Source organism: Meleagris gallopavo, chromosome 22, assembly GCF_905368555.1.
Source record: "Meleagris gallopavo chromosome 22, MGAL_WU_HG_1.1, whole genome shotgun sequence".
Taxonomy (NCBI): domain Eukaryota; kingdom Metazoa; phylum Chordata; class Aves; order Galliformes; family Phasianidae; genus Meleagris; species Meleagris gallopavo.
The window spans coordinates 10,237,641-10,257,117 of NC_139425.1; the positions used below are offsets into that span (position 1 = coordinate 10,237,641).

The 19,477-nt window shown below is 63.6% G+C and overlaps 3 protein-coding genes across 4 annotated transcripts; 1 reads left to right on the top strand and 2 right to left on the bottom strand.

The window, feature by feature from the left end:
- Positions 1–3,595: 3,595 nt before the first annotated feature.
- On the top strand, positions 3,596–10,662 carry MYLK2 (myosin light chain kinase 2). The gene is made up of 12 exons (XM_085241788.1): positions 3,596–3,885; positions 4,489–5,655; positions 5,766–6,100; positions 6,960–7,065; positions 7,228–7,321; positions 7,409–7,518; positions 7,861–8,002; positions 8,140–8,210; positions 8,392–8,520; positions 8,649–8,801; positions 9,094–9,226; positions 9,468–10,662. Exons 2-12 carry the CDS (start codon positions 4,517–4,519, stop codon positions 9,546–9,548), a joined length of 2,493 nt encoding a protein of 830 aa, XP_085097914.1. The 5' UTR covers positions 3,596–3,885; positions 4,489–4,516; the 3' UTR covers positions 9,549–10,662.
- A 3,026-nt stretch (positions 10,663–13,688) lies between these two features.
- Positions 13,689–15,643, bottom strand: FOXS1 (forkhead box S1). Its single transcript, XM_085241302.1, has one exon. It carries the CDS (start codon positions 14,997–14,999, stop codon positions 13,761–13,763), a length of 1,239 nt encoding a protein of 412 aa, XP_085097428.1. The 5' UTR covers positions 15,000–15,643; the 3' UTR covers positions 13,689–13,760.
- A 141-nt stretch (positions 15,644–15,784) lies between these two features.
- Positions 15,785–18,798, bottom strand: LOC100540040 (interferon regulatory factor 4-like). Of its 2 annotated transcripts, none has more exons than XM_019622346.3 (8): positions 18,382–18,798; positions 17,734–17,923; positions 17,479–17,531; positions 17,208–17,298; positions 16,986–17,135; positions 16,534–16,914; positions 16,294–16,412; positions 15,785–16,188 (listed from the first exon to the last, which is right to left on the bottom strand). In XM_019622346.3, exons 1-8 carry the CDS (start codon positions 18,553–18,555, stop codon positions 16,048–16,050), a joined length of 1,299 nt encoding a protein of 432 aa, XP_019477891.1. In that variant the 5' UTR covers positions 18,556–18,798; the 3' UTR covers positions 15,785–16,047. The 2 variants fall into 2 exon arrangements, with proteins under 2 accessions (XP_019477891.1, XP_010720923.1); XM_010722621.4 differs by having other exon boundaries at positions 16,986–17,087; positions 18,382–18,795.
- Positions 18,799–19,477: the final 679 nt, after the last annotated feature.

Sequence of the window (19,477 nt, forward strand, 5' to 3'; positions counted from 1 at the left end):
GGGGTGCAAAATCTTAAGCTGCTCTCTTAATTAGGAGGAAAGCATCCACCTGCTGGAAAACACTTCCTGCTTGAAAGCAATAAATGCTGGGTGTTCTGGGGGGGCTGCGTGCCAGGGAGGAAGAGGCAGAAACACAAAGTTCATCAGCTTTGAGTGTGCATGGAGGGTGAGTGGGACTGGGAGTAGGAATAATGATGGGGAGCTGGGGCGGCGTGAAATTCTAGCATAAAATCTCCAGCGTTGTTTTTCTAAGTCCTGTCATTTCTGTGGAGTAATTTGCTGAACTCACACTAGAGCTGGAACTAAAGGCAATGTTTTCCTGGGCTTTATGTTGAAGGGTAGCTGAGAACAGGAGGATTTTATCAGCTGGCAAAGAGGATCCTGACTAAAATGGCTTTGTTACGCTGTCAGACCCCTGGCCTTGATTCTGTCTGCCTGCTCTCAGCTGCTAGAAGCTCTGCGAAGCATCTCTTGATGGCGTTGGGATTTTTCCCTATCTGTCCCTATCACCTCCATCAGACCCGCTGCGTTAGGATTGTGGCTCGCCCAGGGAAGCCTGCAGTGCAGATAGAGGCAGTGAAGCTGTTGACCACATATCTGGGTTGGTCCCTGCGGGGACAGGCAGGCTGGCTTGTGTTACCATGGTTCAGCCAGCACTCAGGTGGGGTTTGCTCGTGGCCCCACTGCTCGATTTAGCTGAGGTGTTGGGTTTCCTGGAGCACGGATGGGGCTTGGCTGTGCAAAGAACCTTCCTTACCCATGGAAAGCGTAAAGGTTAAAGTACGCTGCCGGAGTTGTGACAACCACGTCGCTAGGGAACGGTGTGCTTGGTGCTGTGCTGGGTGCTGTGCCAGCCCTCCCCGGGACAGCCTGGGTTCCAGTTGCGGCCAATGTAGACTATGGCTTGAGTACTTGAATGGGGAGGCAGAAGAACCACCAGTGGTGGTTGGTTTGTCTTCTATGATCCACAGAGATTGGAGCACCGTGCCCCAAAACCCAGTGTGCAGCAGCTGTGCCCTTCCTGCAGCACTCCAACTCTTCCTTGTGAGACAGCCGTCTTCATCCAGCTTGCTTCCCATTCCCTGCAAAATGTGGTCTTTTAGGAGCCCCAAAACAAACCACGGCATGCTCTTCCTTCACACCCCTTTCAGACAACCATGTTTGTGGCTTCACTGCGCCCACTCCAAAAGCTTTGCTCCTCACCTTGTCCTGAAATTTCCTCCCACGCTCCAGCAGTTTCTTAAACGAGATTAAGATTGGATGAACCAGGGCACTCGCTGTGCTGCTCTTGGCCTGCAGAGCTGGGATGCAGCTCTCTTCCTTTGCCCTCAGCCGCTTCCCAAGCGTGCCATGCAGAGGTGGCACCCGCTGTGAGCCCACGGTGGCAGGGAGGTGCCTCCAGGTGCCTGGCACCGATGCACGGAGGCCAGGCCGTCGGCTGGCAATGACAGAGCCGTCCCTGCTGCAGTCCCTGAGAGCCGTGGATACCAGCGCTGCCCGAAGCCCCACGTGCCCACGCTGCCCCAGCATGGCCGTCACGCGTTTATGGGGTGGCGGAAGCGCCATATCCGCTCCTGTGTGACCCCGTTGGTGCCCTGCCGAATACCAGACGCTGCCTTTGATCTCTGGAGGAGGGGAGCTGAGCCGTGGGAGCGCAGCCCGGCTGCCTGCAGCCATGAACCTGCGCTGCCAGGGCTGCAGTGAGGCTGCATCCTTCAGAGCAATTGTTGCTGCTCGCATTGTGGTTGTGGTGGGAGATGCCCGAGGTTCTTCTGGCATCGCACAGAGCTAGCTGAACGAGCCGAGCTCCCCAAGGAAGCAGCTCCCAGCCCCACACTGTGCTTTCTTCTTTGCTTAAGCCTCATCCTGAGCCCCAGCCCTGCGGCTGAGCAGCGAAGGAGAAGGAGAAACTGCTTCTTTCCCAGTCTCTTCCATTTGGGGTGGGCAGCAGGGTGCTGGGGGTATTTTCACTGCTCCTCTCTTCTGCAGGAGCTAAGGTGATTACAGCCCTTCCTGCCTGATCCTGCCCCAGGCCTTTGGGCTTCTTCCAGCAGTGGCCATATCCTCACCTGGCATCCATGGCTGACCCCAGCCCACAGCCCCGCAAGCTCACTGGGAGCATCTCATGTGTGCTAAGGGTGAGGAAAGGCTCACGGGCAGCCAGTGCCCAGCATTAACATTTGCTCACACTGTGAGCACTGCATCCCCCCAGCGCTGCGGCAGGAAGTGCTGGCCCCACTGTGGGGCTCTGCTCCTATATTCAGCAGTGGGACATGAGGCCGTTGGCAGCCACGCACCTGAAAAGGTTGTGCTTCACCCAGCACTTTCCACTGAGGTTGGTTAAGAAAGAGCATGGCCCAGATCTCCTTTTAAAGGCTTATCCTGCAGTTTTTCCCACCCAGATTGGTTTTAGGGCTCCTTTTGTCAGCAGGGTTTGTGCTGAGAGCTGAAACCGCTGTGTAACAGAGCTCTCTTTCCCCGTGATGCCAACAAGAGGGAGAGCACAGCAGTGCTGGTGCCGCGTGTGGTCCTGGAGCCCCTTCCCACCTCTTTGTGTGCACTGTGCCAGGGCAACCCCGCAGCTCCCGGGGGTTCTCTGCCAGAAGGGATCCCCAGGACCAGCACTGGGCCATTCCCTATCCACACTGCATGCGGTGCCCGAGCAGCAGCAGTGGTGCTCCTGGGGACAGAGCAGGGCAGCTGGAGCGGGGCCAGGAGCAGATCTTTGGCCCCGTGTGCCTTGGGGCGGCTCCTTCCCCTGTTCCCTCTACTTTATGGTGCGTCACCAAGCCAAGAGCTCTGCTGTCCCTTCTCAAAGGAGTAATGAAGGCAAAAGGCTGAGCCCTTCCTCCTCAGGGCCCTGGTGCTCCTGCTGCCACCGCGTGATAAATCAGTGCTCTCGGCTTTAGGAGCTGTTATAATTGGAGCGCACTCACCCAGCGGGGAGGGCCGGGTCCGGTTACCGGGGGTTCCTCCTGAAAGCCTCAACTGACCGCCTCCGCCCCCTGCAGAAACCCGAGCGACGGGGGATGTCTGTGCCCTTGCGAGCAGTGCTTTCCTCACCTTAGGTTTCAGAGATTTAAAGTAAACAAGGCTCTGCTGGGAGCGGGGCAGGGAGCGGGCACAGTGCTGGGGGGATTCGATCAGCCCCAAAGCCCCGTTGTGCACCGTGGGCTCGTGGTGCACCCAGCAGCAGCCCCGGTGTCTTTGTTTCTGCCCCTGATCCCCAGACATGCACTGTGAATTCAGTCGGTGCCTTCTGACTGCTCCCCAACGACAGAGATATGGGCTGGTGCTGCAGCTCCCAGTGGATATCCCTTTCCTTCTTGGTCCCCAGAGCTGGCCGTGCCCGTGGCAGCACATGGCATCGCTCCAAAGCCACTGTCCCCGAGGCTTGGCACCAATGGGCAAAGCCACCGGCAGCTCCGTGGCACCGTAATGGATGGCTCTCAAGTGCCATCTCCATGCAGTGACCGCCCCGCGTCCCCCGTGGGCGCCTTGGAAGCGCTCGGTCCTTTGGGCAGCATCCAGCACGCCCTGGCCAAGGGCTGTCCCCAGCGGCGAGGCACAGCGCCGTCCCCGCAGGGGGCCACCTCCAGCCCTCCCTCCCTCTCTGGTGGCCGTGTGCCGGCTCCCGCTCGCTGTTTGTGTGCGTTCTGGCCGGTGGGAGCACATGGAAGAGTGGCGTGTCCTTTGAACGGGCTCCAGCAGCAACAGGTGCTGGGAAAGGCGAAGCGGGCCGGCTCCCGCTGGTGTAAAGGATACCCCTCTCTCTCCGCACTAATCCGGCTCCGTTACACCCAGTATAGAAGGGGCTGCTCCATCCAGGCGCTGCCACACCGCTGATGCTGCTCTCCTGACTGCCCTCTGCCCCGGGGACCCCAGGTAAAGGAGATGGGGGCTATGGGGTGGGCGGAGGGGTCCGTGCAGTCACCGGGGTCAGCAGCTCCGTGGTGGCCGTGGGTTCACCCAAAATGCAAAGGAACAGGGCTGAGCACAAGGCACTGCAGAAGCTGTGGGGAGCCCTGTAAAAGCAGCTCCGTGGCCAGAAGGGTTGCTGGGGGGGGGGTTGTTCCTGGGATGGGCCACCCACGCGTCAGAGACGGTCATGCAGGAAGCCGTGCTTTGTGTGCTGGGAGAATGGAGCTCGTGGCTGAGCGTGGCCAGGACCGAGGGAAGTGGGGTATGAATATGCTGCTGGGCTGGGAGTTTGTAGTGCCAGGCTGGAGGCTCACAGTGCTGGGCTGGGGGCTTGTATTGCTGGGCTGGGGGCTCATATAGTGCCAACCTGGCAGTCACACCAGGACATGTGCACCCACGGGCCCCCAGCTGCCCCGACCGTCTGCATGGCACCGTGACCACAACAGGTGCCGGTGTCAGGCTGCTGATCAGTCACCGCAGGGCAGAAAGCGAAGCACCATGGCAGTCTGGCAGCCACGTGCATCCTGCTGCTCCCCAGTGCCCCCAACTCGTGTCTTCTCCCTGCAGGAGCCTCTCCAACCCGGGGTGGCCGCCCATGCCCATGGAGCAGCACAACGTGCCGGGCAGCACTGCCGACACGGGGGGGTCTGGGAGCGTGGCCCCCCCTGGAACAGAAACCAGTGCAGCACAGCCTGCCCCCGCTGCTGCCACCAATGCTGTCCAGGCTCAGAATGGAGGGAAGGAAGAGCCCATGGAGATGGCTGTGGGTGCTGCAGGAGAGCCCCATGGAGGGACAGCGGGGCCCGCACAGGAGAAAGCGCCAACTGCTGCAGGGAAGGAAGAGCCTGGGAAGGAGACGTCTCCGGGTGCTGCTGCTGAAGCTCATGGTGCAGTGAGGGAGGCCGAGCCCAAAGGAGGGAAGGCAGAGCCTGAGCAGGAGAAAGTCCTAAATGCTGCACAGCATGGGAATGGTGGGGAAAAGGAAGTTGCCAAGAAGGGGGCTTTGGCTGCGGACACCGACAGAGGGAAGGAAGAGCCTGCAAAGGAGAAAACCCCAACAGGAGAATCCCAAGGAGAGACAGCAGAGCCTGCACAGGGGAAGGGCTCAGCTGTATCAGGAGCTCAGGAAGAATCTTCAAAGGAGAATGCCCCAGGTGGTCCAGGAGCTGAGGCTGGAGGAGAAGCAAAGCCCGCAAAGAAGGCTTCAGCTGCAGCAGAGGCTGAAGGAGGGAAGGCAGAGCCTGCAGGGACAGCCTCAGCTGCAGCACCAGCCCATGGTGAGGGAGAGCCTGCGAAGGAGCAGCCAGCTGCTGTGAAGGCCGAGAATGGAGGGAAAAATGCTGCAAAGGCAAAGAAAAGCCCGGCTGCAAAACAGCCTCCAAAGGAGAAGACCCCTGCTGCTGCAAAGGATGGAGGGAAGAAACCCACAAAGGCAGAAAAAAATGCAGTGGTCACAAAGGCTCAGGATGGAGGCAAAGAGACTACGAAGGAGAAAGCCACAGCACCTGCAAAGGAGAAGGCTACAGATGCTGTGCAGAAGCCCCCAGCTGCAGCAGAGGCTGAGGATGGAGGGCAGGAGCCCACAGAGAAAGCCCCGGCTGCTACAGGGGCTCAGGGTGAAGTGGAGAAAGAAGCCAACACAGAGCAGACAAACAAGGAGCAGTCGCTGAGGGGGCCTGAGCCCACACACCCAGCTCTGATGCAGAGCCTGAGCTGCCCGGCCACCTGCCAGAGGTACCCAGTGCTCACCCTTTGGGATGGGGTCTTCCTAGGATGGGTCCCGTCCTGGGGCAGGGTTGGGGGCTGGGCTCAGGGTGATGCTCACCTCCCGCTCCTGCTTGCAGAGAGGAGCAGCTCGGGCTGGAGGTGGCTGCGATGGAGACGATCCCAGAGGAAACCCCTATGGCACCAGCAGGAGAGGGTCCGGCAGAGCCCAGCCCAGCCCAGGGGGATCTGAAGCCCTCAGAGCAGCCCGTCCCTGAGGGCAGCACCGCCGTCCCACAGGAGAGGACATTGCCTGGTGCCGAGGAGCAGCCCCAGCTTGGGTCAGAACCCCCTGGACACGCAGAGCAGCCGGGCCCTGGGGCCACGGAGCATCCAGCTGCGACGGTGTCAGAGCCGCCACCCAGCCCCTACCTCACCCCCGATTTTGGGAAGGAAGACCCTTTTGAGATTCTGGGTAAGGCTGCGCCACGGCAGATCTGTGCCATGCCCTCAGCCCTGCGGTGGTGACACCCCAGCACCCTCTGTGGTGCAGCAGCCCAGGGGAGTATTCACATCTCTGCTGCCGCCCTCCTGGGGTGCCAGCTCATGCTGCTGGCTCCTGGCCCACCCGGCAGTCTTCAAGCTCCAGTTTCACTGTAAACAGGGCTAAATGCGGCGCGTCCCCTCCCCAGGCTTCTCCCGGCCTCAGCCTGGCACACATCGTGCTGCCCGGGGCTGCCCAGAGGGACAGGAGCCGTCCCCGTGGCCAGAGTGACAGCCACCGCCTGGCTGGTGGCAGGGGACAGCGTGTCCCGATGTCCTGCACCGCGTCCTTGGGGGCACAGCAGGGCTGGGGGCTGCGCTGACCCCTGGGTGGGGGCTGCTCGTGGGGCTCCTGTTGTTTTGGGGTCTGTCCTGGGTGGGTGAGTGGGATGTGGTGGCACAAAAGGGCAGTGCGGCACGGGGACGGTGGCACGGAGGCAGCGAGGGTACCGCATGGAGGGGGGAGTTGGTATGACATGCAGGAGAGTGGTCCGCTGAGGGTGACGCAGAGCCGCGTGGCCTGGAGAGGGCGAGCGTGACACGTGGGATGGTGGCCCGGCGGATGGTGAGAGGACGCATAGCAGGGTGGCATGCAGCAAGGTGGCACGCAGCAGGGTGGCACGCAGCAGGGTGGCACGCAGCAGGGTGGCATGCAGGAGGTGCCGGGGCAGCTGCTGGCAGGCTCTGGCAGATCGTGCTTTTTGCAGCACCCAAGACGCTCCCAGCCGGGGGTCCCAGCAGTGGGCTCCCTGTGACGCAGTGCTGCTCTCACTCCCCTCCTCTCTCGGTAGATGATGTCCCCCCCCCGCCCGCTCCCTTTGCGCACCGCATCATCACGCTGCGGACGGGCAGCGTCAGCTCCCAGTATAACCTCAGCTCCAAGGAAATTCTCGGCGGGTAAGGGGCGGTGGGATGGGAGGGCTGAGGACACCCGAATCCCTTTGGCTCCCAGGGGTGGCTCTGAGCCCCCAGGACTGCCCCTGCCTGCAGGGCGACGTGCAGGATGGGTGCAGGGAGCGGGATGCAGCCATGATGTCATCAACACCTCTCTCTCCTCAGAGGAAAATTCGGTGAAGTACACACGTGCACGGAGAAGCAGACGGGGCTCAAGTTGGCTGCCAAAGTCATCCGGAAGCAGGGAGCCAAGGACAAGGTCTGTGATGGGAGCCTGGCTTTGGGCACGTGGAGCTGGGGCTCAGCTGGGTCTGACAGCAGTGCCATGGTGGGGGTCCTGCCGCAGGAAATGGTGCTGTTGGAGATCGATGTGATGAACCAGCTGAACCACCGCAACCTCATCCAGCTCTATGATGCCATCGAGACACCCCGGGAGATCATCCTCTTCATGGAGTTGTGAGTTCTGGGGCTGTGCTGCACGGTGCCTGATGTCTGGGCGAGGGGCAGGGAGGCTGTGTCCATGTGTGGGGATGGAGCATAGGTGCCAGCCTCACACCAAGCAGAGCTGGTCAGCACCAAGGGATGTCCCCAGCATTGCTTGTCCCACCTTCCTTCTTGCTCCGGGGTTGGGGACAACCTCTGTCTCGGGACAGCACTGCGCATGGCTGTGTTGGGGCTGGGGATGACCCCAGCATGCACACGTCCCACCCTGGCTGTGCCCGTGGTGCTGGGGGCCGGAGGTTCTGCAGGAGGACACGGAGCCCTGGGTGACCCAGGGACCTACCTGTGCCCACACAGCGTGGAAGGCGGAGAGCTCTTTGAGCGGATCATCGATGACGATTACCACCTGACAGAGGTGGACTGCATGGTGTTCGTGCGGCAGATCTGCGAGGGCATCCGCTTCATGCACCACATGCGCGTCCTGCACCTCGACCTCAAGGTGAGTTCACTCGAGGCTTTTGGAGAGAACGGGGCTCAGAGGATCTGGGCAGCGCTGACACGGAGCACTGCTGTGCCCTGGGTGTGGGTGACATGTCCCCATCGCCCCCTGCTGACCACCTGTCCTTGTCCCCACAGCCCGAGAACATCCTCTGCGTCGCTGCCACTGGGCACATGGTGAAGATCATTGATTTTGGGCTGGCTCGAAGGTGCTCTGCTCCTCTTCTTCCCTCGGCTCCTTCCATGCCTGCTCCCATCCTTCAGAGCGGGACTGGGTTTGGGGGATGGGAAGGGCAGAGCCTGGTGGGAGCGGGCTCATCCTTTCCTGGGGGGGACATTGCTTTGGGGACAACCTGTCACCCCCCTGCTGAATCACTGTCCCATCCGCAGGTACAACCCCAAGGAGAAGCTGAAGGTGAACTTTGGCACTCCTGAGTTCCTCTCCCCTGAGGTGGTCAACTACGAGCAGGTCTCCTACTCCACGGACATGTGGAGCATGGGAGTCATCACCTACATGCTGTACGTTGGGCTGAGCCCCCCCTGCTCCCCTGGGCACATTGTGGTCCCCGTGCTGGCTCTGCTCCGTGCAGGGGAGTTTGGGTGCTTCAGCACGTGACCCCCTGCTCACCGGCCCTCCAATCCCCCAGCCTCAGCGGCCTCTCCCCCTTTTTGGGTGACAACGATACCGAAACACTCAACAACGTCCTGGCAGCCAACTGGTACTTCGACGAGGAGACCTTCGAGAGCGTTTCTGATGAGGCCAAGGACTTTGTCTCCAACCTCATCATCAAAGAGAAGAGGTGCGGAGCTGGCGGCAGCCACAGCAGTCCCCCACCTGTGCGCTCTCATCTCTACCCGTGTGCCATTCTCTATGTTGAGGCCATCAGCACCCCCAAAGCCACCGGCTGTCCCCACTGTCCCTGTCAGGGCTACCAAGTGAGACATGCGGGACCGTTCGTGGCCCCCTTTTCCCATTGGCCCTCAGGGCTGGTGGCTGCAGCACAGCCTATGCCAGGGCTCACAAATGGGGCACGGGAAGGGGCTACCTGTGGGCTGGGGCCGTGGGCTGACAGCTCCTCTCTCACCCCGCAGCGCCCGGATGAGTGCAGGGCAGTGCCTGCAGCACCCCTGGCTCACCAACCTGGCAGAGAAAGCCAAACGCTGCAACCGCCGCCTCAAGTCCCAGGTGCTGCTCAAGAAATACGTCATGCGACGGCGCTGGAAGGTGTGCAGGGATGGGAGGGGATGGGGTTGAGGTCACTCTGCTGTGCTGCCTGGGAAGGCTTGAGGGTCCCCAGGCAGTTTCCCCCCAGGTGCATCCCAAGGGCTTAGGGGAGCCCCTATTTTAGGGGCTCAGGACAGAGGGCAGCGAATGTTCCTGGGTGGGTTCCTGAACCAGCCCTGGGAGCCCCTCTGGGTGCAACCAAGAGGTCTGCAGTGGGACTCATGCCTCTCTTCTTCTGCAGAAAAACTTCATTGGGGTTTGTGCTGCCAACCGCTTCAAGAAGATCACCAGCTCGGGCTCGCTGACGGCGCTGGGTGTCTGATTACGGGTGTGGGCTGAGCACCGTGAGCTCGGGCCAGACTATGGGTTTGGGGCCGTGCCCGGGTCCGGCTCCTGGACGCAGCAGGATCTGTACGGGGGCGGCCCCACCTGCATCCATCTCACTGTGGGGCAGAGGGCTGGCACCAACCCTGCTCCACCCCCGGTCCTGCTCCAGCTCTGCCGCATCCCTCGTGGCCGCTGCGCTGGTACGGGTGCTGTGGGGCTGCTCAGAGCACAGACTCTGTGCGCTCCCCACCTGCTCCCACCTTTATGGACTCTCAGGGCCTGAGCCATCCGCATCCCTACAACGCTCCCCCCTTCATTCCCACGGCCGTGCAGCCGCCGTTCCCCGCACCCATCAATGTCCCACCCACACCACGCTCAGCGCTCCCTGCTCGCATTTCTCTCAGTTGCCTTTGGGGGAGGCTCAGGATGAGCCCCGCTGCACGGGCAGCCCACGCGCTCCCCACCACCTCGCACCCACGCTTGGCACTCAGCTCTGCTTGTAAATGCCGCAGCAGTGCCCCGCGATCGCTTCGTTGGATCCTTTTTGCAGTGCTGGGCTCCTCTCCCGCAGCGAAGCCAGTGCCACGGTGCGGGGATGCTGAAGCAGGCGGGGACCCACACCCCGGCGCTTGGCACAGGACCGGTGCTGCGGCCGCTCCTCCCCGCCGGAGGAAGCCGGACTTGGCCCCGCGCTGCTGCTCGCCGGGAGGGCTGCACAGGAAGGGAGGAAGCATCCGAGCTCGCTTCCAGGAGCATCCATCCCCAGCTGGGAGCCGGCGAGCGAAGAAGGAGTCTTTGTGTTGCTGCTCACCCTTGCCCTCCGCGCTGCCAGCGGGGGAGCAGCACGGCCGCTCCTTCACACGTCCCCGCCAGATAAAGGCATCCTAATGCAGAGCAGCTGGCCGCGCTCCCCCCGCGCCGGAGGATTGCTTCAGCTCTGACCACCAACACACAGGAACTGCCGCCCGCCAGCGTCCCCCCGCAGTCAGCATGGCCGTGCCGGGGCCGCGGGCGCCGCTCCGCTTCCCACCCAACCCTCGTCCCCTCCTTCGTCCCTGTGAGCCCCAACCTCGTGGCGCAGGACTGACACCACGCTCCCCATCCCTGCAGCTTTGGGTTTTGCCGTGGGGTGAGGGCTGTGACGCGGGAGAGCCCACACCGGTGCGTTCGGCTTCTTGTAAATAAATGTACAGGTCTGAGAGCAGCCCCATGGCCAGTGCTGGCCTCAGGGGCGATGAAGCCTCACGGGTGTGCGGCCAGCAGCTGGGAACCGAGCGTTGCTGGTAGGTGAGGGGATGGGAACGGCATCCTGTCCTGTGCAGAAGGGACAGAAGGACAGCGAGTGTGCCGAGGGTGGCCCCAGGCAGCACTTCCCAGGAGGGTTTGTGCAGATCATGGCTGGGGGTGCTGGTGGGAATGGGATGAATGGATGGGCAGATGGATGGGCAGACAGACAAAGGTGTCCTCACTGCTTCAGCGCTGCTCAAGAGATTGTGCCTCCTGGGGTCCCACTGCCTCCCACCCCACACCTGTGGGGTTCCGTGCCCTCCGGCATGGCTGGCCCCGAAGCAGTTAAGGCAGAGCAGGCAGGGTTGCTGCTGGGCCCAGGGCGTCCCTCCCAGCCCGCTTCCTGCCGGCAGCCTTTGACTAGTTCCTGCCGGTGACCACCCTGCGGTCCTGGAGAACAGCGTGGCCCCATCTGGTTTGAGTTACGCTCTGCGGCGGTGACGTCTCCTTCCTGTCTGGGCCCCAGGAGCCATGCATTGCCCTGGGCCACGGAGGCTGCAGGGTGAGCTGCGGGGCAGCCCCGGTGCCTACGGGTGCTGTGGGTGCCAGTTCTCAGCCACAGCTGCATGGGAGTGGCACAGAGCCTGCCTACCATGGCAGCACCTGGAGACGAGCACGGCTGGGCCATGGCTGCCCCAGAGCAGGATGATGTGGGGTGGTCAGTCCTGGTGTGAAGTGATGGAGACCACCACTCTACAGCCCCCTCCTCTCCCTTTCTAGACATGTGGGTGACCATTGCATCTCCATCACTGCTGGGGGCACAGCGATGGAGATGGTCCTAAACTGGTGCGCTCTCACTGCAGTCAGCACCTGTGAGTCTCCCCTCACATGAGGGTCTCTTGGTGCTGTGACCCACTGGCAGCCCCAGAGGGGAAGGGAGGCGAGCAGGGTGATGTTTTGCAGCAGCACACGGCGGTGCAGCACTGCCCAGAGCTGGGGGTCTGTACTCCCATGCCAGCACCCGCTGCAGCACAGTCCCAGACATGAGTGGGCTGGGGCCAGGCCACCCAGTGAGCCGGCAGCGAGCCGGGGGGAGGAAGGGCAGGGAGAGAAGCGGGCCATGGCCAGAGCTGAGCTAATGGTGGGAGCTGCAAGCATGGGGGGCAATGAAGGGAGGGTGTCCATACGCAGCGCATCCAGGCAGAGGAGGCAGTGGGGCTCTGCCCCATCCCAGTAAGGAGCAGCGATGCTGAGGATGCAGCCTTCAGGGCTGGGTCTGGACCACCCTCGGGATGATGCTCCCACGCAGCCCTGCTCCTTCCTTCCTGCACGGGGGCACCCATCCCACTGCATGCTAACCGGGCACCTTCCCGTGACTCACAGCCATCGGGGATGGGATCTCCATGCCAGGATCTGTGCTGTGGGGCAGCGATGGGTTCCCATAGTGCTCCCAGGGCTGGTGCTGCGGCCATGCGTTCCCAGGCACAGGCGGGAGCCCAGCGGGCGGGCGTCCTGGCTGCGTGGTGTGGGAACCAGACGGCCCCTGGGCACGGCTCCGCGGCGCTCGCTTCCTCCCGCGCCCCCGGGGACCGTGCGAAGGAGGGGGCTGAGGTCAGCCCTGCTCGCTGTAGACGGCTCCGGAGACGCCAGCATGATCTAGGCACTCAAATATTGTTTTCCACAGGGGAGGGAAAGAAAAAAAAAAGAAGGGAGAAAAGCAAAGCCCGCAACCCAGAGACCATTGCTGTTGTGCTGATGATGAACAGAGGCCCCTCCTGCCCTGCCTGGGTTGGGACACAGCCATGGCCTGGCAGCGGCTGCTGGGGCTGATAACGGGTGACGCAGTGGCGGTGCTCTGGTCCCTGAGTGACGCCAGGACCGGCCCTCGCTGAGACCCTGGGGCCTGGCTGAGCTGCATTTCGCTGCCTTGGGAGGCCGGGGAGCTTTGCTATATACCCATCCCCAAAACATCATGGAGAGCCCTTTCATCAGCATCGCCCCCCATGCAGGCGATGCTGATGAAAGAGCAGTGCCCCAAGGCTAAGGATGCACAGGTGCAAGCCCCGTGCACCTGCATCCTTAGCCTTGGGGCACTGCCTCTTTGGCGGCCCCTTCCCAGGGACACAGGATGGAGGCACAGGTACAGGTCCCCACTTTGCCAGCCCTGCTCTAGGCTACAAAGTGGGCCCTGTGGAGATGCTGCCCCAGTGCATGGAAAGGGGCTGTCAGCCATGTCCTGGCCTGGGATACCATCCCACCCTGTCCCACCCCGTCCCAGCACAGCCCAGCCTGTGCCCGGCCCAGCAGTGGTGACTCAGGCGATGCTCCTTACCGGCAGCCGCCCGGGATGATTCAGGTCAGAGGAATCTTGCCATTCCCATCACGGCTGTAGCCATGCCTGCAGACAGCCCTGGCACAGACCAGCTCTTTGGGGTGCTGTGAGGACTTGGCAGGGAGACAGCCCCATGCAGGGAGAGCCCCATCTCCCCCTACACCCCATCCCATGGAGCTCTCCCCCAGTGGCTCTCTCCATGGGTACTGAGGCCAGCACCACTCATACCATGCACAGTGCATGGGGCAAACCATGTGTGAGCAGTGCAGGGTGTGGGCAGAGTGAGCACAGAGTTTGCTCCAGGGTGCAGTATGTTCCCCAGCCCTTTATAGAGAGGGTTCCCTTCTGTCACTCCAGGACAAAGCTGCATCATGAAGGGGCTCCATCCCCATCATCTCTGGGGATGCCGGACCATCCAGCCCACGGACACCAGAACGGGGGTCCTTATGGAGGAGAGCCGCAGTGGGTGGCCACAGAGACACGTGTCCCAGCAGCAATCCGGCTGGGAACGGAGTGGCCCCGATGCACCCTGCCTGCTCCCCACCCCGAGCGGGTCGCAGAGACACAGAGGCAGCGTGGGCGAATGTGCTTTATTCCATAGCCGGAGCCCCGCATGGTGCCGGGGGCCGGGGGGGAGGTGTCAGTCCATCACTCGAAGAAGAACATTCCAGGCGTCCGGTAGAGGCAGTGGGGCAGCCCCAGGGGGTAACCACCACCCCCCTGCAGCGGGATCGTCCCCCCCGTGCCCCACGTCTCCTTCTGCTCGCCCACCCCAAAGGGCGGCTGGCACGGGGCCGGGGGGGTGGCGGCAGCAGCGGTGGGGGCCGCAGCCAGGAGATGCTCCAGCGCTGCACCGCACGGCCGCTCGTTCACACAGAAGCTCAGCGCCTGCACCCGGCACTGGTAGCTGCCCCCCAGCGCCTCGGGCCCCGCGCGGCCAAAGGAGCCGAACACGGGCAGGGGGGGCTGTTTGTAGCCATCGCCGTCGAGGAAGCAAGATGGGGGGGGCTTGCCCGTGCCCAGCAGGGTGCTGGGGAAGACGGGAGACACCTGCCCGAAGGGTTGGCCCAGCCCCATGGCGGGGGCCGCCGGCCCTTTGCCCTCCAGATCACCCGGGGGGGACGCAGTGTGGTCTGGGGAGCGCTGTGCGGGGTGGCCGGGCTCTGCGGGCAGCGGGTACTGACCTGGCCGGGGCAGCGGCAGCGCGGCCGGGGGTCCCCCGAAGGCAGTCTGCTTGGGCTGGGGGGGGGCGGGCAGGCGGCTCTCCTGGGGGACCCCGAGCGGCTCCTTGGTGAAGAATGGCGCTTTGGGCTGCGGGTGAGCACAGATCTGCCCGGCACGGCCCGGCATCCCAACGCCCTCTGCCCTCTGCTCTGCTGTCGACGACCCAAAGCCGCTCTCCGCTTTCCCCTCCTCTGGCAGCGGTGCCCGTGAGCGGGTTTTGGGAGTCTTCCTGCGTCCCTCATCCCCCTCACCGTCCCGCAGGGCCCTTTTTCTGGTGAAGCGGCGGCGGCGCCGGAGGAAGCTGCCATTCTCAAACATGTTGTAGCAGTCGGGATCCAGAGTCCAGTAGTTGCCCTTGCCCGGCTTCTTGTCGTCGCGAGGCACTTTGACGAAGCACTCATTGAGCGACAGGTTGTGACGGATGGAGTTCTGCCAGCCCTGCTTGTTGTCACGATAGAAGGTGAAGCGGCCCATGATGTAGCGGTAGATGCCGCTCAGAGTGATGCGTTTCTCAGGAGTGCTCTGGATGGCCATGGTGATGAGGGCGATGTAGCTGTAGGGCGGCTTGGTGGCCTCCGCAGGCGGCGAGGGGCCGGGATAGGGGCTGTCGGGGGCCGTGCGGCCGCGCAGAGCTGCGGAGCCGACTGGGAGCTCCGGCTGCATCCTGCCGTCCTCACTCTGCTTGCCCGGCTCCGGCCGAGCCCGTTAAAACGCCCCAACGGTGTGGGGGCGGCGGGCCCCTCCTCTACGGTGCCGTGGGGCCGCCCAGGGCGGAGCGGGGCCCCATCGTCCAGCGCTGGTCCCTGCGGCCGGACGCGCAGCCGGGGCCGGCCCCGGGGCTGGGAGCCAGCGGGCTCGGGTTGGCACTGCTGTGGGGTTTTAATGGGTACGGGAGGTTCCCGGGGCACAGGGCGCGTCCCGCCCGTTCGCAGCACCAAGCCCCGGGTGGTGTGGAGTGGGGCAATGCTGTGGGGTGGGAGGCTGCAGGGTGGGGATGGGGCTTCCCGGGCAACGCCGTTCTTGGGGTGGGCTGGATCCCCGCACCGTGCCGTGTCCCTGCTCTGTGCCATGTCCCCACTCTAAGCCAGGTCCCCGTGCCATGCTGGGTGCACACACTGAGTTCAGCTGCCTGGGCACATCAGCTCCGGGGTGCAGCACAATCCCACCGCCCCCTGTGAGCTCCCTCACCCACCGCTGGGGGAAACTGAGGCATGGGCAGCAAGTGCTTTTGGGGCGTGGTGCCCGGTTGTGAGGGTAGCTCCTGGGCACCTCGCTGCTATCCACAGCCCTGTCAAGGGGCTGGGAAGCAAAGGGCAGGATGGGGCTCGGTGCAGCGGGAGCTGCATGGCTCCAGACAGTGCTCAGCTCCTGATATCCCTGCAGCGCTTGGCTCTGCCTCACTCAGCTCTCCCGCAGCCTGCACCGCAGCACAGCCCCAGCCCCAATGCTGCAGTCAGCGGCACAACCTTTATTTCTACAGCAAGTCCCCACAGTGCGAGGCACCAGGACAGAGCTGGCTGTCCCCTGCTGGGCACAACTGCACCTAGCAGCCTCCGCTGGGCTCTTGGGGGATAAATACAGCGCTCCGTGCAGCGCCCCGCTCCAGCCAGCATCCATCTGCATCCGTCCCTGCTGAACGCCCCGTGGCTTTACGGATTCGCCGCTGCGCGGCCGCGCGTCCCCAGGCTTCGTGTCCCCTCAACTGCCCGGCTCAGGGCTGGCAGAGCTGCTGCAGGACGTGGGCGATGCGCCCCGGGGCTGCGGGCGTGCAGAGCTGGGGGCAGCCCCTAAGCAGTGCAGGACCCAGGCGCTGGGCGTGATGGAAGAGCTCTCGTGCAAACACCGGCTCCACCTACGGGACACGGAGCTGCTGGGAGGATGGGGTCCATGCCTGGCACCGCGGATCCCCATCGCCCCACTGATGGGCACAGCCGTCAGCAGCCCTGCGTGTACTCACGTGGGCCATGATGAGCTTCTGGAGGTGGCGGCCGGTGCTGGTGGGATACTCCTCACCAAAGCACAGGTGGATTTGGTACTGTGGGGCTGGCTGCCCGTGGCTCAGGTATCTGCGTAGCTCTGCAACACCGCACAGGGATGGGACCATCCCTGTAGCCCCATAGCGATCCCCCAAAGATGGGAGCCATGATGGGGATGGGGCTGACGGTCCCCAGGGCTGCGTGGCAAGGCAGGTACTTACCCTCCAGGAACTGCTGTGTGTCCAGCAGTTTGTAGGTCTTCTCCCGCTCCAGCTTGTTGGGCCAGTCCCGGTGTGGGGCCAGCGGCCCATTCCAGTACACCCTGCCCTGGCACTGCCGCTTCATGAAGACCCCCTCGGGGGCCACCCACAGCAGCACCCCACGCTCCAGGTGGGGCAGCAGCCTCTCCAGAACCTCAGTCACAGCAACTGTCCACCCGCCACCTCCCAGCGCACGTGGTGGGGGGAACTCGATCTGCTCCATGCAGGAGGTGCCGTAGGGACCCTCAGCCCGCGAGGCGATGCGGCAGCCCTCGGCTGTGCGGGTGGTGAGCTCCTTCACCAACACGTCGCAGTAGTACAGGCGGATGTGCAGCCAGCAGTCTGCAGGAAGCGGGGGTCAGTGTGGGGCTGCGGGTCTCGGGGGACTGCAGCCTGGCTGGCACAGCTCCTACCTGAGTGGTTGACATCCTCGGCAGGGAGGAAGGATGGGGCCCTGGGGAGCAGGTGGCTGCGGGTCGGGCTCCAGCCATAGAAGATTCCCCGCACGTGGTACCCTGGGTTGGGGTGGAGGTGGTGTGGGCGCAAGGAGAGCAGAGTGGCTCCTGCAGAGCAGTGATTGTACCCGTATTCAGTCCCACCCTGTGACCCCCGCATCACCGTGGCCCTTCTCTCACCTCGCTCTGCCGGATGGGCAGTTAGCAGGGGTAATGTGGGCATGTGGCACGTTCCTGCTGTGCCTCGGTGGCTCTCCTCGGCCATGTGGCCCTGGGGATAAGAGTAGCCACAGTGAAGGCAATGAAGGATCCTGAGCCAGCTCCTGCTACCCCTGGACCCCAGGTATGGGGAACCAGGATGGATGCTGGATGCGGGCAATGGGAGCAGACACAGAAAGAGGGGATTTGGGGTCCCACCTTCCCACGAGCCCCCTGGTGGGGGATGACTCACCTGTGAGTCCTTGCTGGTTGTGGGCTGCATTCTGCCATCCTTCTCATCCTTCTCTGCAGGGAACAGGGAACAAAACACTGAGCCCCAAAAACAGCACGAGGAAAGCCAGCCCAGTCCTGACCCCAGCACAGCAATTTGCCTGAGCACAGCCCAGAGCTCTGCAGAGGACGAGGAGCGGGGAGGAAGGGGACGGAGCGGTGATGCCCATAGGATGTGGGACACAGGGGAATGGCACAGCAGCCTGGCAGGGGGTACCTGCATCCCGGGTGCCATCACACACGATCTGGTACACCTTGTAAGGCTCAGAGATGTCCAGCTGGCTCCGCTCGGGCACCTCCTGGAAGTCGGTGCTTTTGTTGAGAGCGCAGCGCAGCCGCGTCTTCCAGGTGGATGGGTCCGCCTTGTCCGTGCCCTCGTGGTATTTGCCCTTGTAGACGGCCCAAGCCTGCGGGAAGAGCGGGGGCTGCGCTGGGCACGGGGATGGGAGGAGCCCGGGGGGGTGGGTGGGAGCCCGGAGCTGGGGGCTGGAGGGGATGGGGGTTCGAGGGGGCACAGAGCCGGTGCGGAGAGGATGGGGGGGAGGCTAGACGGCTGGGCATCGGGAGTATGGGGGGGTGGAACATGGTTGAGCAGCGGGGTCCGGGGGTGCGAACGGTGTCGGGAGGCGCACGGGGTGAGCGCAGCGCGGAGCGGAGGCACACCGGGGTCGGTGCTGCGAAGTGGGGGGACGCGGAAGAGGGCAGCGGGGACCGGGTGGGCACAGGGATGGTGCTGCGGGGATTAGGGGGAGTGCAAGAAAGCAGCGAGGAGGAGATCCGAGGGAAGCACGGGGCGATGCAGCGGGGATGTAGGGGGAGTGAGGCCGGTGGAGGGGCTCCGGGGGGGCTCTGGGAGTGGCCGTACCCTGAAGAGAGCGGCGTCCTGCTGCTGCCGGTAGTCCTGCTTGGCCGCGTGCTTCCAGGGGATGCGGAAGAGCGTCCGCTCGCGGTTCTCCCAGCGCAGCCCCGGGTAGCGACCGCTGTCGATCTGCGCTATCAGCCACTCCTTCAGCCGCATGGGAGACCCCGGCTCCGCCATCCCGGCTCCGGCCCGGCCCGGCCCCGCCACCCTCGGGAACGCGCGGCGGCCCTGAAAGCGAAAGCGCGGCGGGACCCGGCCTTTCGCTTTCCCTTTCCTGACGCCGCTTTCGGTTCGCTGCCGCCCCGGGAAGGCGGCATCCCGGCCCGAGGGGAGGGCGCAGCGCACCCGGGGCACCGGGACACGTCGGGACACCTCGCTTCCCGCAGTGCCCTGGGGCTGTGCTTGGGCTCAGAAAGAGTGATAATGCAGTGGCAAAGCTGCCCAGGGCGTGGTGGCGTCACCGCCCGTGAAGGTGTCCCAGGGCCGTGGGGATGTGGCACTGAGGGACGTGGGCAGTAGGCATGGTGGGGTGGGCTGGGGATAGACTTGGGGATGGATCATAGAGGTCTTTTCCAAGCTACGTGATACCACGGAGCCAGGCTGGTGCGAGCTGCTGCAACAGTGATGATGGCTCTACCAATTCTTTCCTCCACTGCACTGTGCACTGTGCCTGGGGGGCTGACACTGCAGCTCCATCACCGCCCCATTGGGTTTCATTTCCAATTCTGAGTAAGAGAAAGTTACCTCTGGGCCAGCTGTTCTGAGCTGGAAATCCTCAAAATGAATAAGCGGTGACACAGTGCCAGGCTCTGGCCTTCCCCTCCCTGGGGTTTCCCACAGGGTGTGGGGATGGGGCACAGCCACGTGGCACAGGGCACAGCCAGGTGCCAGTGCTGCACAGGGCAGTTTGGGGACAGGGGGCAGGAGCCTGCTGGCCCTGGCAGTATACAGCCACCCTGCTTGGGCCAGGCCGGTGTTACAGGGACACTGGAAGGGGATGCAGAGCACAGGAAGCTGCTGTGACCTCCCCACCACAAACATGGGATTTCCATCAGGGCTCAGATGTGGACTGAGCACCAGCCCTGTTTCAGCCCTTGCA

What these genes read in the sequence shown, in the direction of transcription:
- FOXS1 (XM_085241302.1), bottom strand. Translation starts at nt 14,999, where the DNA reads ATGCAGCCGGAGCTCCCAGTCGGCTCCGCAGCTCTGCGCGGCCGCACG.
- LOC100540040 (XM_019622346.3), bottom strand. Translation starts at nt 18,555, where the DNA reads ATGGCGGAGCCGGGGTCTCCCATGCGGCTGAAGGAGTGGCTGATAGCG. An exon ending in CAACCAGCAAGGACTCACAG is followed by an intron (nt 17,299 to 17,478) that starts GTGAGTCATCCC and finishes TCTTATCCCCAG; the next exon opens with GGCCACATGGCCGAGGAGAG. An exon ending in CGAGGATGTCAACCACTCAG is followed by an intron (nt 16,915 to 16,985) that starts GTAGGAGCTGTG and finishes CGCTTCCTGCAG; the next exon opens with ACTGCTGGCTGCACATCCGC.
- MYLK2 (XM_085241788.1), top strand. Translation starts at nt 4,517, where the DNA reads ATGCCCATGGAGCAGCACAACGTGCCGGGCAGCACTGCCGACACGGGG. An exon ending in GATTTTGGGCTGGCTCGAAG is followed by an intron (nt 8,211 to 8,391) that starts GTGCTCTGCTCC and finishes TCCCATCCGCAG; the next exon opens with GTACAACCCCAAGGAGAAGC. An exon ending in TCATGCGACGGCGCTGGAAG is followed by an intron (nt 9,227 to 9,467) that starts GTGTGCAGGGAT and finishes CTTCTTCTGCAG; the next exon opens with AAAAACTTCATTGGGGTTTG.